Source organism: Schistocerca nitens, chromosome 2 (assembly GCF_023898315.1).
Source record: "Schistocerca nitens isolate TAMUIC-IGC-003100 chromosome 2, iqSchNite1.1, whole genome shotgun sequence".
Lineage (NCBI taxonomy): Eukaryota > Metazoa > Arthropoda > Insecta > Orthoptera > Acrididae > Schistocerca > Schistocerca nitens.
The window spans coordinates 62,844,597-62,861,109 of record NC_064615.1 but is presented as its reverse complement, the minus strand read 5'-3'; the positions used below and the strand labels follow the sequence as shown (position 1 = coordinate 62,861,109).

Sequence of the window (16,513 nt, the reverse complement as noted above, 5' to 3'; positions counted from 1 at the left end):
TTTCCTTTTCCACTGCATACAGTAACAATTTGTCTTTGATCACAGCGTTTAACTATAAAGCTGTATTGTTTGAGCTGATATAGAGGGGTTGTGGTTTTGGTTCACAGCTGATAGGTCAACACTCTTAATTACGAACCATTCAGTCACAGTTCTGTTATTGCAACTTAAAATGACTGCTTCATTAGTAAAGCAGATGACTTCAGATTTTTGGTAGTGAGGGTAGGCAGAAAGTTCTTGTAGATAATTGACAGATTTCTAATCCCAATACGAAAACCTCTCTCTTGCCAAACCTCTATTCTCCACAGAAATACTTCAGGCCCACGTAACTGTTAAAGTATCTTCAATCCCAAGTTCAGTTTGAACACTTCAGTAAGCATGTTCTTACTGAATATAATATGCTCTTGCATTCTTCTGACCTGTGAGCTGATTTCACCAGTTGTTCGTAGGGTGCCTGCAGTATAGTTCTAAATCTCAATTACTGTATGAGTTTTGTATTTCTCACAGACCCAGAGGTGAAAAATTAGTAAATGACTGGTAAAACCCCTGGAATGGGCCAGGGATTGAAGACAGGACTTTCATTAACACATGTTCTCAAGCACTTTAGTACTTATTTTATTTTTTCTGATTTATACATTTAGTAGCCAACAGCCTTGCTGCAATGGTAACACCAGTTCCTGTCAGATCGCTGAAGTTATGCGCTGTCGGGCTGGGCTAGCACTGGGTTGGATGACCATCTGGTCTGCCGAGCACTGTTGGTAAGCTGAGTGAACTCAACCCTTGTGTGGTTAACTGAGGAGCTACTCCATTGAGAAGTTACGGCTCCAGTCTGGTAAACTTACATACGACTTGGAGAACATCGTACTGACTATGTGCCCCTCCATATCCGCATCAAGTGAAGCCTGTGGACTGAGAGTGACACGGCGGCCGGTCAGTAATGTTTCTCCTTCATGGCCTGTTCGGACAGTTTTTGTACATTTAGTGACATTGGTTATTTACGAAGTACTTAACATTGCAGGAGTATTTTAAATATGTCCAAAAAAGTATGTTCATTTATGAATTAAAATACCACATCAAAAAATTTGAGTCAGGATGATGATCAGGGAATTCAGTTAGGAAATGACAGTGTTGTAGAAAAGATTTCCTATTAGTGCAATAAAATGATGGTAGAACTAAAGAGCATATAAAATGTAGATTGATAATAGTAAGTACAGAACCACAGAAAAATAAAACACGTGTAAAACAATTTTTTGTGGGAGTATCTTTTCAGTACATTTGTCGGGAGTGTGGCCCTGCCTGAAAGTAAAAATCAGAAGATTAACAGTGCATACAAGAAGGGTCTTAAAGCTTTCCAAAATTGGACGGCAGAAGAATCCGAAGATTTGGTGGATAGCTAGAGTAGTAAAGGCATAAAGCACCTCCCGAGGTGCCAGGTATCGTTATTTTGGTAATGGAGAAAAAAGGATTCAATACAAAAAGTGTATTAACACTCAAGTGGGCGTGCAGTGTATTTTGTAAAAGTGTAAAGAATAGCTGTCTTCATGTTACCAAGGCAGACGTTCTTGAGCAACATCACAGTTTCATCTTGGTTTAGTTAAACAACAATAAAGTAAACTTATGAGTTAAATCATTGTTTAATTAAACAACAAGAAAATAAACTTTAATTGTATCCCGTTGCCGTGTACAATTGTTAACTCACAGTAATGATCTGTTCAGAGCATTAAGCAGTGGAGTTGCATAAGATTCCAGCCAAACACTTATTCGATTACTAATTGTCTTGTAGACAACAGCCTCATTGTGGGATTGTGCTGCTGGCTAGGAATCTGAGGCATTTCCTCGCTCGCTGTTTCTTTTATGTTGCTGCTGCTCATGTGCATGTATGGCAGCACAACTTGTCACAGTGTTAGCTGAAGCAATAATCAAAGACTAGTTACAGGCTCACAATTATAAAACAATGGAATGGTACAAGACAATATTTTTGGTTGACAGACTATATATGTAGGCGTGACCCCTTGAGGGTTGTAATTGATGAGGGGTGCAATAGTTAGGTGTCTATGAAAAATGTTGCCCAAAATAGGCTACTGTGGAAAGATATATTAAAGTATCTTCAGGCTGATCACAACTGACATAACTGCCACCTTACTTACGGCTGGTTGCTGTTGGGAGATGCAAAAAAAAAAAAAAAATTATTTTTGCATCATGAGAGAAAAGTAAAGTTGCTGATTTCTGCTGCCACTGCACAAATTGTCTTCAATTTCATAATACTTTGCTTCTATTGTGTTTCCATGTTGTTCAGTTTGCTGGTAATAGGAGTAAAAGTAATGAATAATAATTTTGGTTTTTTCCAGGAATCTCTATTACATACTGGAAAATGGAGAAGAAAAGTTCTACACTGTTGATAGTTACCCTGATACATTGGCAAAGAAGATGAAGTTGTTGAAGTACTTTGAGCGGTACATGCAGGATAATCTGATAAAAGCGGGAGCTGCAGTTCCTGTAAGAGAGTGTGATTCCATTAGCAGACTTCCATACATGTATCAGTGGTTTCGGACATCCAATGGTGTTGTCATGGTGTTGTCAAATGGAACAGTTCAGGTATGACTTAAAGAAGTTAAATACAAGCGGTAGTTGCCAAGAAGAGATGTTTTTCCTCATGTTTGCATTACAGTTAAGGGTCACACTGTTTCTGTTGTAGTAACTATCAGTTATCATTATGTTTACTGAAGGATTGTTGTAAGCCAAGTTGAAGATGGCTTTTCATAGATATATTGGTAACTTTCTCTACTGTGTTAGAGGACAACCACCCAGTCACCACTTGCTTAACAACCAGAATTAGACATAAGCAAGTTTTGGAAAGAACTGGAGTAAAAGTGATACCTCCTCGAACAAGACCAGAAACGTGGCTACCTTCGGACAGATGCTTTCTTGAGCTAGCATGTGCTGGCTGGGTACATTAGGCTGTGACTGCAGTTCTGCTGCTTGATGGGTGTGAGGGATTGTTGGATGGAGTGGGGGAGAGGTGGCTTGATGTACGGAGGGGAAGGGTAGCTGACAAAGAGGGAGACAGCAGTTGGACAGAATAGGAGTGCAGGAGGGAGAGGCAGCAGGCTCATGGGATGAGAATTGATGTGCCTCCAGCAATGGAGGGTTGATACAGAGCATGACAACAATGATACAGAAGAGCTTATTGGGAGGGAATGACAGAATAGAGGAACAGGAGATGATGGGGGGGAGAAGGATTGGGTGTAGGGAATGAAGGGTGAAGGGTATATATATATATATATATATATATATATATATATATATATATATATATATATATAGAGAGAGAGAGAGGGGGGGGGGGGGGGGGGGGAACATTCCACGTAGGAAAAATATATCTAAAAACAAAGATGATGTGACTTACCAAATGAAAGTGCTGGCAGGTCGACAGACACACAAAATTCAAGCTTTCGCAACAAACTGTTGCCTCATCAGGAAAGAGGGAAGGAGAGGGAAAGACGAAAGGATGTGGGTTTTAAGGAAGAGGGTAAGGAGTCATTCCAATCCCGGGAGCGGAAAGACTTACCTTAGGGGGAAAAAAGGACGGGTATACACACGCACACATATCCATCCACACATATACAGACACAAGCAGACATCTCACAAGCAGACATATTTAAAGACAAAGAGTTTGGGCAGAGATGTCAGTCGAGGCGGAAGTGAAGAGGCAAAGATGATGTTGAATGACAGGTGAGGTATGAGTGGCGGCAACTTGAAATTAGCGGAGATTGAGGCCTGGTGGGTAACGGGAAGAGAGGATATATTGAAGAGCAAGTTCCCATCTCAGGAGTTCGGATAGGTTGGTGTTGGTGGGAAGTATCCAGATAACCCGGACGGTGTAACACTGTGCCAAGATGTGCTGGCCGTGCACCAAGGCATGTTTAGCCACAGGGTGATCCTCTGAAAGGGCACGGCCGACTTCCTTCCCCATCCTTCCTTAATCCGATGAGACCGATGACCACGCTGTCTGGTCTCCTTCCCCAAACCAAGCAACCAACCAACCAACAACTATCATTTTCACAATATTGTCATTATTCCATCCTGGACAAAACAACGCTATCAAGGAGACAACTACTGCATGGCACTCATCCTTCAATTTCTCCCAGAGGAATCTTCTGTCCTGTCTCGTCTTTGCATTGGCCCTACCAGCTTACACCACAGTTCACCTTTTATAACAATACACTCCCACATTATGATTGTGGAGCCTTATAAACAGTAGCTCACAGCTTGATGTGATGCCTCCTGCTGCTGGCTCACCATGTGTAGCATGGTCTTCTGGATTCTTCACCTCTAATGCTGGTGGACAACTGATGGTTAGTTGCATTGTTTCAGTGTTTCTCCATGAAAGTGGTTTTTATTCTCAATATACATTCGGAACTACATTTAGGGCTGGGGCAGGGTTTTTGTGATGTGTTCTACCTCGTACTGCGTCTGAAGGGTCCCCCAACCCTGGCTTCTTGCCTATTTGCTGCAGTCATCCCACTTTTCCTGTGTTTTAATTGCTTTTACACGTGGTTAGCCTCATCTCTGTTGTACTTTATCTTCTATTTTAGCGATAGCACTTTGGTGTTCCCCTGTTCTAGCCTTCTCACCTTTAATGTTGCTTATCTCCCAGCTAGAAAGTGTTCGTTGCTCTTTAAATGTCTTTGTCCTGACTTGGGTAGCAGCAAGTTGGATGTGAGTGTTGTTAAGTTTGCCATAGTTGAGCCCTGGGAGACCCATAGTCTGCTCTGGCTTATGTGATGGTCTGATCCAACTGCTTTTACTTCTTAAATTATTTCTTGCCTCTGGCATCAGTATTGCTTTCAGTGCCTTTATTTTACCACTCCTACATACTTCAATAACTCAATAAAAATTTTTGGTGGGCTTTGCTAACTCTTCATGAACTATTGAGAGTTGATCTCACACTTCAGTCCCTTGACCTCCAACAAGCTTTCATAAGAGGGAAGCTGTATGTGTTAGGGTTTTCAGAAATGACATGTTTTAGTAGTTAACCCTGTGTGTTATCACAAAAGGTTTTTCATTTTTTGCTCCAAGTTGAAGTAAGGTGTTGAATAGTAGCTTCTGATAACTTGATTAGATGTGTGGCTATGTTAGAATTATTAAATCTGAAGTGTAAGAAGAATAGGGTTAGTATGTCATTGTGATTTTGATTAAATGTAAGAAAATTAAAGCTTTCTGTGGACTTTTGACTACATTGAAAAATTCTTCCCTTGAAGAAGATAAAAATTTGATTACATTGCATTTATTAGGATTAACTTTCACAATGGGCGTAATTTTCCACCCTTACAGGTTGCAATTCAGTTTTCAGTCATTTACTTAAGAGGTGACTTTCTGTAATGTATATTACAAGGTGAAGAAGTCTCAGAGATTTAAGATGCAAATCGTTTGAAATTCTTAATTTAAGTTACATAACATTTATTTTTACAACTATTTAAATGTTGTGTGAGTACTCGTAGTTGTTCCACTAAAGCAAGCCTGCTGTATTTTTCTTTATATCAAACAGTATCACATATTTTTGTGCAGTTTTTGAATAGTACACATAAATGAACTGTTAGAGCACTGAATTTCACATTCTGATAAATTCTAGTATATCTGTAGCAAGTAATTTTTCTCATAAAACTAAATTCCTTGGTTTAAACTTGCATGTAAAATTGCACTTGATAGTTATGAAAGTAAGTCTGCAAAACTGACATTCAATGCTATTGTCCACATTTTTCCTTATCACCACCCAGAATACATTAGATTTTAACTAATATTTTAAGTATTGTATTTGCGAATCAGAAAGGCCCCATCACAATTGATCACAATTGTCCTGGAGTTCTTCTCTGAATGATTCTTTGGTTTTCTAGCAGAATCGTGATCAGTGGCTGTTGTAAAATTGTCGTCTCTCCTATTTCTCAATCTGTATTAATGACATCTTCTGCCATACACAGACTAACACTTTCATCAAACTCAGGATAGTTAAAACTGACATGTTCCTGTGAACATGTTTTGTACTATACTGAGGAGGGGGGAAAAAAAACAAAACAGGTAAGTAATGCAGTGTCAATAACGCGTTTCGGCACCAAACAAAGAAGATGATAGTGCAACCCACAGCAGGATTAGTGGTTTAAGGAGGGTAAAGGAAGCATTGTGGTATTCCACCAGAACTGACCTTTGTAGACAAATCCTAAAACTTAGTGCGGTCTGAGAGACCACACCTCATGAGTTAAGGGTTAAATATGACAGTGTAAATAAAGCTTCTGTTACTCATATGTGTTTATTTTCTGTACTAAACTGAAATGTTTATTTTTCCAGGTGAACTTCATCAATCACAATAAAATTATTCTTTGTCCATTGATGGGTGCAGTGACATTTATTGATGATAGTCAAAACTTCAATACATTCAAATTCTCTTCAATAAAACAATATGGATGCAGCAGTGCATTAGCACAATGCCTCAAGTTTGCATATGACAAATTGTCTTCACTACTAGCACCATAAGTCACCGTGCTTAGTGTTGGTATATGAATACTTCCAATGTCTACAGAAACCAGATGGACACTTAGTGTTTCTCTGTAGGTTTCAAAAGGCCTGTTACTCTACACGTATAGTAGTGGTTGCAAGCTGTTGATATGATCTTGCTGTGTGTTGCACTTGATAGTTTGTGTCATGAAATCTGATTTTTATGAAGTTACGGCACAGGATGTGATTTGGGAGCTTGTGCTAAGTTGAATGAAAAGTGCACGTTTCATGTGATCCAAACTAATGTGTAGAAGGAAGAAACTGTTCTAACAGCCATACTTGTAATAAAAATTGTGAAATGAAATGACAATTCTGAGCAAACAGATTGTGACAGTGGATCATTTTAGACTGTGGAACTATGCCCATATTTTTAAGAACATTTCATAGAGATTGACAGGCAGTTTTTTGAAGCTCCAGAAATTGCGAACAGTCACCAAAATAAGTCAATAAAGTATTTTTTATAGACTATTGTTAGTATTATATTTGTTTTGCACACTATTATATATATCATTTGTAAATTTCTATTGTTGGATTTTGTTTTTACAATAATAAATTATCCCATTTAAGTAACTGAGTTCACATGTGGAAGATACTGCTTTGCTTCTCTCTCTCTCTCTCTCTCTCTCTCTCTCTCTCTCTCTCTTCCCCCCCCCCCCCCCTTTCTGCCTTGCTTTCTGACACATTCTTTTTCTCCCCTCTGTCCCCACACCCCTCGCTGTCACTACCTTTTTTATATTTTTTACTAGAAGAATGTGAAGTTTTAATGTAGTGTGTGTGTTTGATATGTTAATGTTTTTTCATCCCTTATCTGTTCTTTTGTATATTAATGGATACCTACACCCTGTGAAATAAAATATTTTAAACTGTAACAATCTCTATTCTATCCAGAATGTGAATTTACTGAACATGCACGTAAAATTCCAAACAACTGTGTTGAATGTAACATTTGTTTTGTGTGTAGTGACTGATTATTTTGAAATCTTCAAATCTGTGGGTTTTCTGATTTCATTAAATCATACAAATGAACTTGGGTTAAACAAAAAGTTTTTTCTTAGTGGTGACTGTTTGTTAAGCCTAGCTGTATTCCTGTTAGGAATGCATATTAGGCTCTCGCATGTGCAGAAGGTTGCCCAGAGCATTCAGTGCAGACATTGTTTCAAATTGCCCATTTCCAGCAGAAATTACAGATAAAGCAAATAATCTCCACTGCCTGACAATGTTAGAGACCCAGAAGACATGGTGGAATGTCAGTGTAACTTCTTGCACATCTTCACTATTGGTGGGTATGTAAATGGGTAAGCATAAGGTAGTGGCCACCAGAGTGCATAAGTCTTTTTTTTAAATCAGGTCTCTTAGGATATACAGTGTGTGAACAGTGCCAGATGTTGATTACTGTGAAGGACCCTGAAGTGCTGTGTACTCATTTGTCAGTGTTACCGGTTTGGGAGGGGCTTCATTGTTGGTCTTCATGTGGCCAGCTGGTCAAATTGTGCAGTATCCAGATTTGCAGGCCATTTGTATGTAGCAGTAAACCTGATGGACTGCATGTGAATGAGATGGATCATCATTGACTACGTACAACCACAGGAGGTTTGTCATATTGTGCACCACGAGTGTTGTAACACCTTTATATCTGCCCTCACCATCAGTGAGCTAGGAATGGTCTCGGTGAAAAATTGTTCACCTTGCACCATTGGTCAGAGTAGCAGCGGCTGGACAAGAAAATTGTCACATACCTGGGCTGCCATTAACACCACAAAACAGATGGCTGTGTTTAGTGGTGTCATGAGTGGGAAGCATATGCCATCAATGAATGAATGATGCCGCTTTGTTCAGCAATGAGTGGCAGTTCCGCATTATCTCAGATTACCATCATCAGTGAGTATGGTGGTGACCTCTGTAAATGTTCAATTCTTCCAGTGTTTTGGAGATGCACAGTGGTGTTACTACTGTTGTCATGGTGTGCGGAACCATCAGGTGTGACTTACAGTTGTTGCTGGCAGTGTCTGTGACAGTGTGACAGCTCGTTGGTAGGTCTTGGGCATCTTGGGTCCTCTGGTGTTACCTCCAAAGCCACAGTATCGTGATGCCATTTTTCAACAGGACAGTGCTAGCTACACATGGCTTGTGTTACCTGCAGTATAAGTCTTCCTCTGCGATGGAGTAGATTTACGTTGCTAAAGGAAATTGCTTGAGGAAGAGGGCATATAGACTTGTACTTTGCTGTCAGTATAACAGGCTCACAAATCATAATTCGTGATTACATTAATGTTATTACAAGTGTGCCAATTTTATTTGCGCTTTGATGTCGGCCTTTGTAGTGAAATACTAGCTGCAGGCTCTGCAAAAGCTCGCTATCATTAATAGTGATCTGCACGAGATGTAGAAAACTGTTAATTGTACTTCGACAAGCCTCCATTCCTGAAAGTGTTAAAAGTACTTGAAGTAACTGGAACCTCTGGTTGTCATCTGTGAAAATAGTGATCATTACTCTCAAAATAAATGCATGTACGCCATTTACAGTAAATGCAGTTATTATTAACTAAGAATGCTTACATCAGTGGTGACCAAGGCAGGAGGAAGTTAGCTAGCTGAAGAAGATTATTTATAAAAATAAGTGGAGGTGAATTTGCAAAATTTTAGAGATGAACATTTCGTTGATTCTTATCACAGTTATTGATTCATATTAAAGTTTGCCTTCTCAGGCCATGCATATAAAAGGTTACTCAATTACAAATTTCTAATAATATTATACTGCGAAGTATATACAGCTTTACATGCCATTTCATGTATCGTTTCATTGCGCCCTTTGATTGAGGTGAGGAATTTTATTTGTAAAATTACTTTGCGAAATTAAATGTTCTTTTCATAGCTAGGAGTTCTATGTAGAACAACCTGTTCACGTAACACACAATAGAAAGCTACCAAAAGTTTGAATATTTTTCTAGAAAGAAAAAAATTGAAGTAGTCTCGTAATCATTTATTTGAGGTAAAATGTTAATTCATATTGGATTGTGGTGATGCTTGTATTAGAGGTGAGATTAGGAGCAACCAAGGACCCATCGTTCGAACCGGGAACCTCACAAGGGAACATCCCCATCGCACCCCCCTCAGATTTAGTTATAAGTTGGCACAGCGGATAGGCCTTGAAAAACTGAACACAGATCGATCGAGAAAACAGGAAGAAGTTGTGTGGAACTATGAAAAAATAAGCAAAATATACAAACTAGGTCGTCCATGCGTAAGATAGGCAACATTAAGGGCAATGTGAGGCGAGGAGCGCCGTGGTTCCGTGGTTAGCGTGAACAGCTGCAGAACGAGAGGTCTTCAGTTCAAATCTTCCCTCGACCGAAAATTTTAACTTTTTATTTTCAGTTTATGTGAAAAACTCTTATGTTTTCATCACTTTTTTGGAGTGATTATTACATCCACAAGAAAACCTAAATCGGGCAAGGTAGAAGAATCTTTTCACCCATTCGCCAAGTGTACTAATTAGGTGAGTCGACAACATATTCCTGTCATGTGACGCACATGCTGTCACCAGTGTCGTATACAAAATATCAGACGTGTTTTCCTGTGGAGGAATCGGTTGACGTATGACCTTGCGATCAAATGTTTTCGGTTCCCATTGGAGAGGCACGTCCTTTCGTCAACTAATCACACGGTTTTGTGGTGCGGTCGCAAAACACAGACACTAAACTTATTAGTGAACAGAGACGTCAATGAACGAACGGACAGATCATAACTTTGCGAAAATAAAGAAAGCAAAATTTTCAGTCGAGGGCAGATTTGAACCAAGGACCTCTCGTTCCGCAGCTGTTCACGCTAACCACGGGACCACGGCGCTCCTCGCCTCACATTGCCCTTAATGTTGCCTATCTTACGCATGGACGACCCAGTTTGTATATTTCGCTTATTTTTTCATAGTTCCACACAAATTCTTCCTGTTTTCTCGATTGATCTGTGTTCAGTTTTTCAAGGCCTATCCACTGTGCCAACTTATAACTAAATCCGAGGGGGGTGCGATGGGGATGTTCCCTTGTCAGGAAAGTTTTTCAGGACAGTCGGGTTCGATACTTCCAGGCTGCTTTATGTAGGGCTCCAGGAAGTTGCATTGACATTCAAAATTGGTGGTTTACATAGAAAAGGCATAGAAACGGTCGTGAGAGTGATAGCACATGCAAGTTAATTATGCATACAACAAAATGCATATCTCAAGTGAATAATTTAATATTTAATGACATTAGGCATTAAACTTAATTTTTGATATATGGATTGCTTTGCATGTGATTGTCATTCATGTAACGGAGGCTGTGTTACCATTTGGTAACTGGAGTGCTCTCATACTACACATCCATATTGTTTACAAAGTGTTGTGTGTAGCTGATGAAATAGTTCATTCACTTGATAGCAGCTAAATAGAAGTAGCAAATCAGGTGTTATAGATGCCATTGGCTGTATATATCATCATGTAGATTACAAAGATTTCTTCGTTCATCCATTTAAGTTTCAAGAATGCAGACTCTATATCTAAGTTGCTGCCAACAATTAAACTGCCTCAGTGGCTGATTGGTTGCTCGTGCCACAGTTGCTTGTCAGTAGTAACATCTGGAGTGTGTGAAACTCTCGTGGAATTTTCAAGCAGTTTTTTAGCTGGACCTTTGACTGTGATATAAATTCTCTTGGATGGAAGAACATTGAGTGGACAACGAGAACTAATCTCAAGATTGCCACAGCATATTCCAGTTACATAAGTGTACATTAGTTATTTGCTGTAGTCTCTGCCTGTACCAGTTACACTGTAATCTTTTCACATCCATTTTAGTACTGATTGCTTTAAAATGACTGCGATCGTAATTCCTCTGCCTTGCCATATTTGAATACTGTTGTACATACATGTTTGTAGTCCGCTCATGTGAAATGTGATTACAATAGTTGCTAACACATCTAATGTAGTAACATTTCGTTTCATTACATTATATTATTTTTGACACTTCCTTTACTTTTGTTATGATGTAGCTGATGTCAGCTGTGTGTGTGTCAAACTTCACTGCTACTATATACGCATATACACAACCATATGTAGATACGCTATTTCATAAAAAGAAAACAAAATTCATTGCTACTGTTCCATGATCATACCAACGTTGCAGTGATACTGTGCACTCTACCCGTACTGTTAATACAGTTAATTTTATTCATGAGCCCACTCACTATCACATGGCTAACAAATTTTAGTGTTTGATAGCACATAATTAAAACAATCAATTTATGACAATATAATGTAATAGATCAAAGATCTACTAACCAAACGGTGGCAGAACACATATGAAAGGTTATAGTTAGGCAAGCTTCCAGAGCCCATGGCTCCTCCTTCAGGCAGAAGGACTGTAAGGAAAGGATTGGAGAGGTCTAAGGAAAAGGTGTAGCTTTCAGAAAAAGTCACCCAGAACTGTGGGTCTGGGGAGACTTCCTGTCCGGTAATTTGACATGTCCACTCCTTTCCCTTCACCAGTCTTCCTTTCCCTTCAGTCCTTCTGCCTGAAGAAGGAGCCACAGGCTCTGATAGCTTGTGTAATTATAACTTTCTTTGTGTGTTTGTGTTTGTGTGTGTGTGTGTGTGTGTGTGTGTGTGTGTGTGTGTGTGTGTGTGTGAGAGCGCGCGCGCGCGCCACTTGGTGAGTAGATTTGTTATCTATCCACTTTTTATACTTACATTCCAGGCATACAATTCCTATCGCATTTTATCAGACAGAAAATCACAAGAAAGAAAAACCTTACTCTAAAATGCCGATAGAGCATTCATTGACCCAGTTCAAATACACGATGGTTAAATAAAACCAGGCTGAGCTGGTACCTGACCAAATTGCTGATTGGTCCCTGTCAGGTGTTCAGAAGACGTGACCTGAGGTGTGAACATTCATCTAAGGTGGGTGACGTAGGAGACACTGGCAGTCATGGGGGATTTTCTCACAATGAGCCAACTGTCTTCAGTCAACAGTTACGAAATGTAAACGGAATGAGGCTAATTCAAGACCTTCCCAGCTGCACCACGGTTCCTTGTGGTTTTATGTACTGTAGATCGTCAGTCCTTCGCTATGATAAGGTAAATCAGTTTATTATTTAAAAAGGTGTTGATGAAATTGCTGGTGCTGTGAAATCCTGCTCTCGTCTATGCAATGGCAGTTCGCGTTTATGACTGCTTTGGATTCTCAAGCACAAAAACTGCTTGCAGCTTCGCTCCTTCATGCCTGCCCTGTTCATGGCGAGGCCCATTGAATACTAAATTCTCCCCATGGTGTTATTTTCAGTTGGCTGCTCCATAGTCTAACCAAGGCAGAAATCCAAATGTATCTCTGATCAGGGTGTCATTGCTGTCCATAGAATGATGAAAAAAGTAGATGCCTCCTTAGTGCCCACACACACTCCTCCTCACTTTTGACAGAGTGGTTCTTCCGTCAAATATCAAAGCAGGTTATGAAGTTACCACAGTCAGACTATATGTTCCGATACCCAATTTGCGGCTACCAATGTCATTGTTACAACCACACTATAGAGTCCTGTCTACACCCAACCAAGTGTGTAACCTGTGGTAGGGATGCTCACGAGGGTGACTGTCCGCCTCCTCCCGAATGCATCAACAGCAGTGGCGACCATACCGCCGCCTCCCTTGATTGTCTCATGGGTCTTGACGAGCGAGGCAGGAGAACAGAGTGAAGGAAGAAGTGCCTTACCTGGTCGCTCGCAAGTTGTTTGCTAGTCGCAAACGCTGCATTTTCCCTCTGGCACCTACAGTACTATTGTTGCTACATCTCGCTCCACGAAGGACATGGCCGAGCAGTAATGTGACCTCAAATTCAGCACCGCGGTTGTGAAATCGCCCATCCTCATGGTAGCGTCCCTGTCTCTTCCTCCAGCTGTGCAACACGCCACCTAATTGTTGCCTTGTGGGGCGAAGTCACCAGTACTGGCAGGCCGGAAAGGACAGCAGGAAAACTTCCATGAAGACTTCGTACATCCCTCCAGCTAACCAACACCCGAGTATTCCTCTGCTAACCTGAAAGGTTCGAAGAAGTCAAACAAAGGCAAATGGTCTTCTTCAGCGACTGTAAGATCCTCCTTGACAGTGTTGCCACAAGATACCCTCATCTGGCTGACCCCCATGTCGCCGGTGCACACAACTAACATTTTTTCTTCCCTGGACTCAGCTAGTTGACAGCTGAAGAATGCGGACACTTCTGTAGACCTCACGGAGCAGAATCCTCCTGCCTATGTGCCCTGTAGCTGCGTGTCTTCGAAGGTTGACACTAGCCAGCCGGCCGAGGTGACACCCCTTCATTTTTTCCTCGTTATGACTCTTCCAATGGAATGTTGGCGGCCTTTGACCCAACAAAAAGGATTTGCGGCTCTTACAATCGCAGCATCCACGTGTTCTCTGCCGTCAGGAAACAAAATTGCATTCTCTTGACAGCTTTGAGCTCTTGCATTTCTTCCCAGTCCATTTTGACCTTCCCGCGAGCTCGGCATTCCATTTTGTGGAGGAATCTTGCTGCTCGTACAGGATGACATTCGTAGTCGACCTATTTCCCTGACTACCTGCCTTCAAGCTGTTGCAGCTTGCTTTTTCCTTCCTCACTTCCTTTCTCCTTTGTAATATTTACATCCCTCCGTTATTTGGTTTAACCAGAGCAGACTTCATATAGCTTATTGGGCAACTCCCTCATTCCTTTTTGGTGCTCAGTGACATTAATGCACACCATCCCCTATAGGATTCTCCCAGAATCTGTCCAAGAGTTGCTCTCTTGGCTGACTTCCTCGATCAACTTAACCTCATTTGCCTTAAACACGGGAGCACCCATATTCTTTCAGACTCCACACACACCTATTCCCATTTGGACCTTTCCTCCTGCACTGCCAAGCTTGCCCATCATCTCTAGTGGTTCGTCCTCTCTGGCATGTACTCCAGTGACCATTTCCCATGTGCTATTTATTTGCTGACTCCTACCCCACCTCTGTACACACCCAAATGGCAGCTTACTAAGGCCAACTGGAGGCTTTACTCCTTCCTGGCGACCTTTGACAAACAATATTTCCCCAGTTGTGATGACCAGGTGGAATATCTTAAAAACTTTATCCTTATTGCTGCAGGACGTACCATTCCTCACACTTCCTTTTCACCAAGCTGTGTCCTGGTCCCTTGGTGAACTGGGGCAATTCGCTTGCAGAGACATGCTTTCTGCATTTTTAACTGTCGTACTACGATGGCAAACTGCATTAATAATAAACAGATGTGTGCACAGTGTTGCCGCTTACTTTAGGATAGCAGAAAAGCTAGCTAGATTTCATTCACTAGTTCTTTTAACAGTTTCACTCCCTCTTCCGTCATGTGGTCCAACCTCTGACTGCTTACGGAGACCAAGATCTGTTCCCCAATTTCCAGCCAGACAGTAGCAAACAATGTCATTATGGACCCTACTGCTACCTCCAACACCTTGGGCTGCCATTTTGTGGAGATTTCGAGCTCCTTCCACTATCCCCCTGCCCTTCTTCATCAGAAATGGGCGGAGGTAGCTTGGCCAACACCCTTCTCTTCTCCGAATCATGAGTGCTACAATGACACCTTTACCATGAAGGAGCTAGATCATATTATCGTTTCATCCCGATCCTCTGTCCCAGGGCCAGACGCTGTTCATACTCAGATGTTGCAGCACTTTTCTCGTTCGGGCAAGCATTCTCTGCTTAATACATATAAGCAGCTGGGCAGAGGGCCCATTTACCAGACACTGGTGTGAAGCCACTGGCATACCTATAACTAAGCCCAGAAAGGACAAGCACCTTCCTTCTAGCTACCACCCCATTTCTCTTACCAGCTGTGTTTGAAAGGTAATGGAACATACGATTCTTGCCTGGCTGGTATGGTGACTCGTGTCTTGCAATTTACCAACCACAGCACAGTGTGGATTTAGAGTGTAGCATTCTGCGGGTTGACCATCTCATCACTTTGTCCACCCATGTCATGAATGGTTTTCTCCAGAAATCCCAGAATGACCATGTTTTTCTATTTCGAGAAAGCCTCAGACACCTGTTGGAGGACTGGTATCCTCTGTACTCCTTACACATGGGGCTTTTGTGGCCGCATGCCCTGTTCCCTTCAGGAATTTTTAAAAGATCGGGTTTTCAAGGTTCCTGTGAGCTCTGCCTTGTCGGGCACCTTTATCCAAGAAAATGGTGTGCCTCAAGGTTCCATCCTGAGCGTCGTCATTCTTGCTATCGTCATTAACCCTATAGTGGCCTGTCTCCTGCCGGGCATTCCGGCAATCTTCGTTCACAATTTTGCCATACATTGCAGTTCTCCATGGACTTCCCTCATTGAGCGGCATTTTCAGCGATGTCTCGTTGGTGTAAATATCTGGCGGAACAATTGGTTTCTTCCACCATATTTACATCTTGGGCCTGCTGCTCTTCCATTCATTGAACCTACGAAATTCCTAGGGCTCATGCTTGATAGGAAACTATCTTGGTCCTCCCACATGTCTTACCTGGCACTCCGCTGTATGTGGTCCTTCAATGTCCTAAGTGTCCTCAATGGTGCTTCTTGGACACCAGATCAAACCACCCTCCGCCATTTGTACCAGTCCCATGTCCGTTCGAAACTAGACTGGGTGTTTCGTTAATGTGTGTGCACATCCGTCCCTCTTACGCCATCTCAATACTATCCACTATCGTGGCATCAATTTTGCCCCTGGTGCCTTTTGCACTAGCCCGGTTGGGAGTCTATATGCAGAGGCTACTGAACTACCAGTCTTAATGCCTTGACTTTCTCCTTGGTGGATATGCTTGCTATTTGCCATGCGTGGCCACCCATCCAATGCCTCTTTGATAACTCGTTTGGTTGTCAGTATGGGGCGTGTCCCTCTTCTGTTACTTCCTGGAGTTCGCTTTAGGCTCTTTCTCTGGCAGCTTATCT

General features: G+C 41.5%; 1 protein-coding gene across 1 annotated transcript in view; it reads left to right on the top strand.

Annotated features, from left to right (window-relative positions):
* Nucleotides 1–6,871, top strand: part of LOC126235717 (serine/threonine-protein kinase polo) — a 70,617-nt gene extending 63,746 nt beyond the window's left edge. The window contains exons 9-10 of the mRNA XM_049944489.1: nt 2,346–2,592; nt 6,340–6,871. Of these exons, the coding sequence (XP_049800446.1) occupies nt 2,346–2,592; nt 6,340–6,525 (433 nt within the window). The 3' untranslated portion in view covers nt 6,526–6,871. The remainder of the gene's footprint in view (nt 1–2,345; nt 2,593–6,339) is intronic.
* The last annotated feature ends 9,642 nt before the right edge of the window (nt 6,872–16,513 follow it).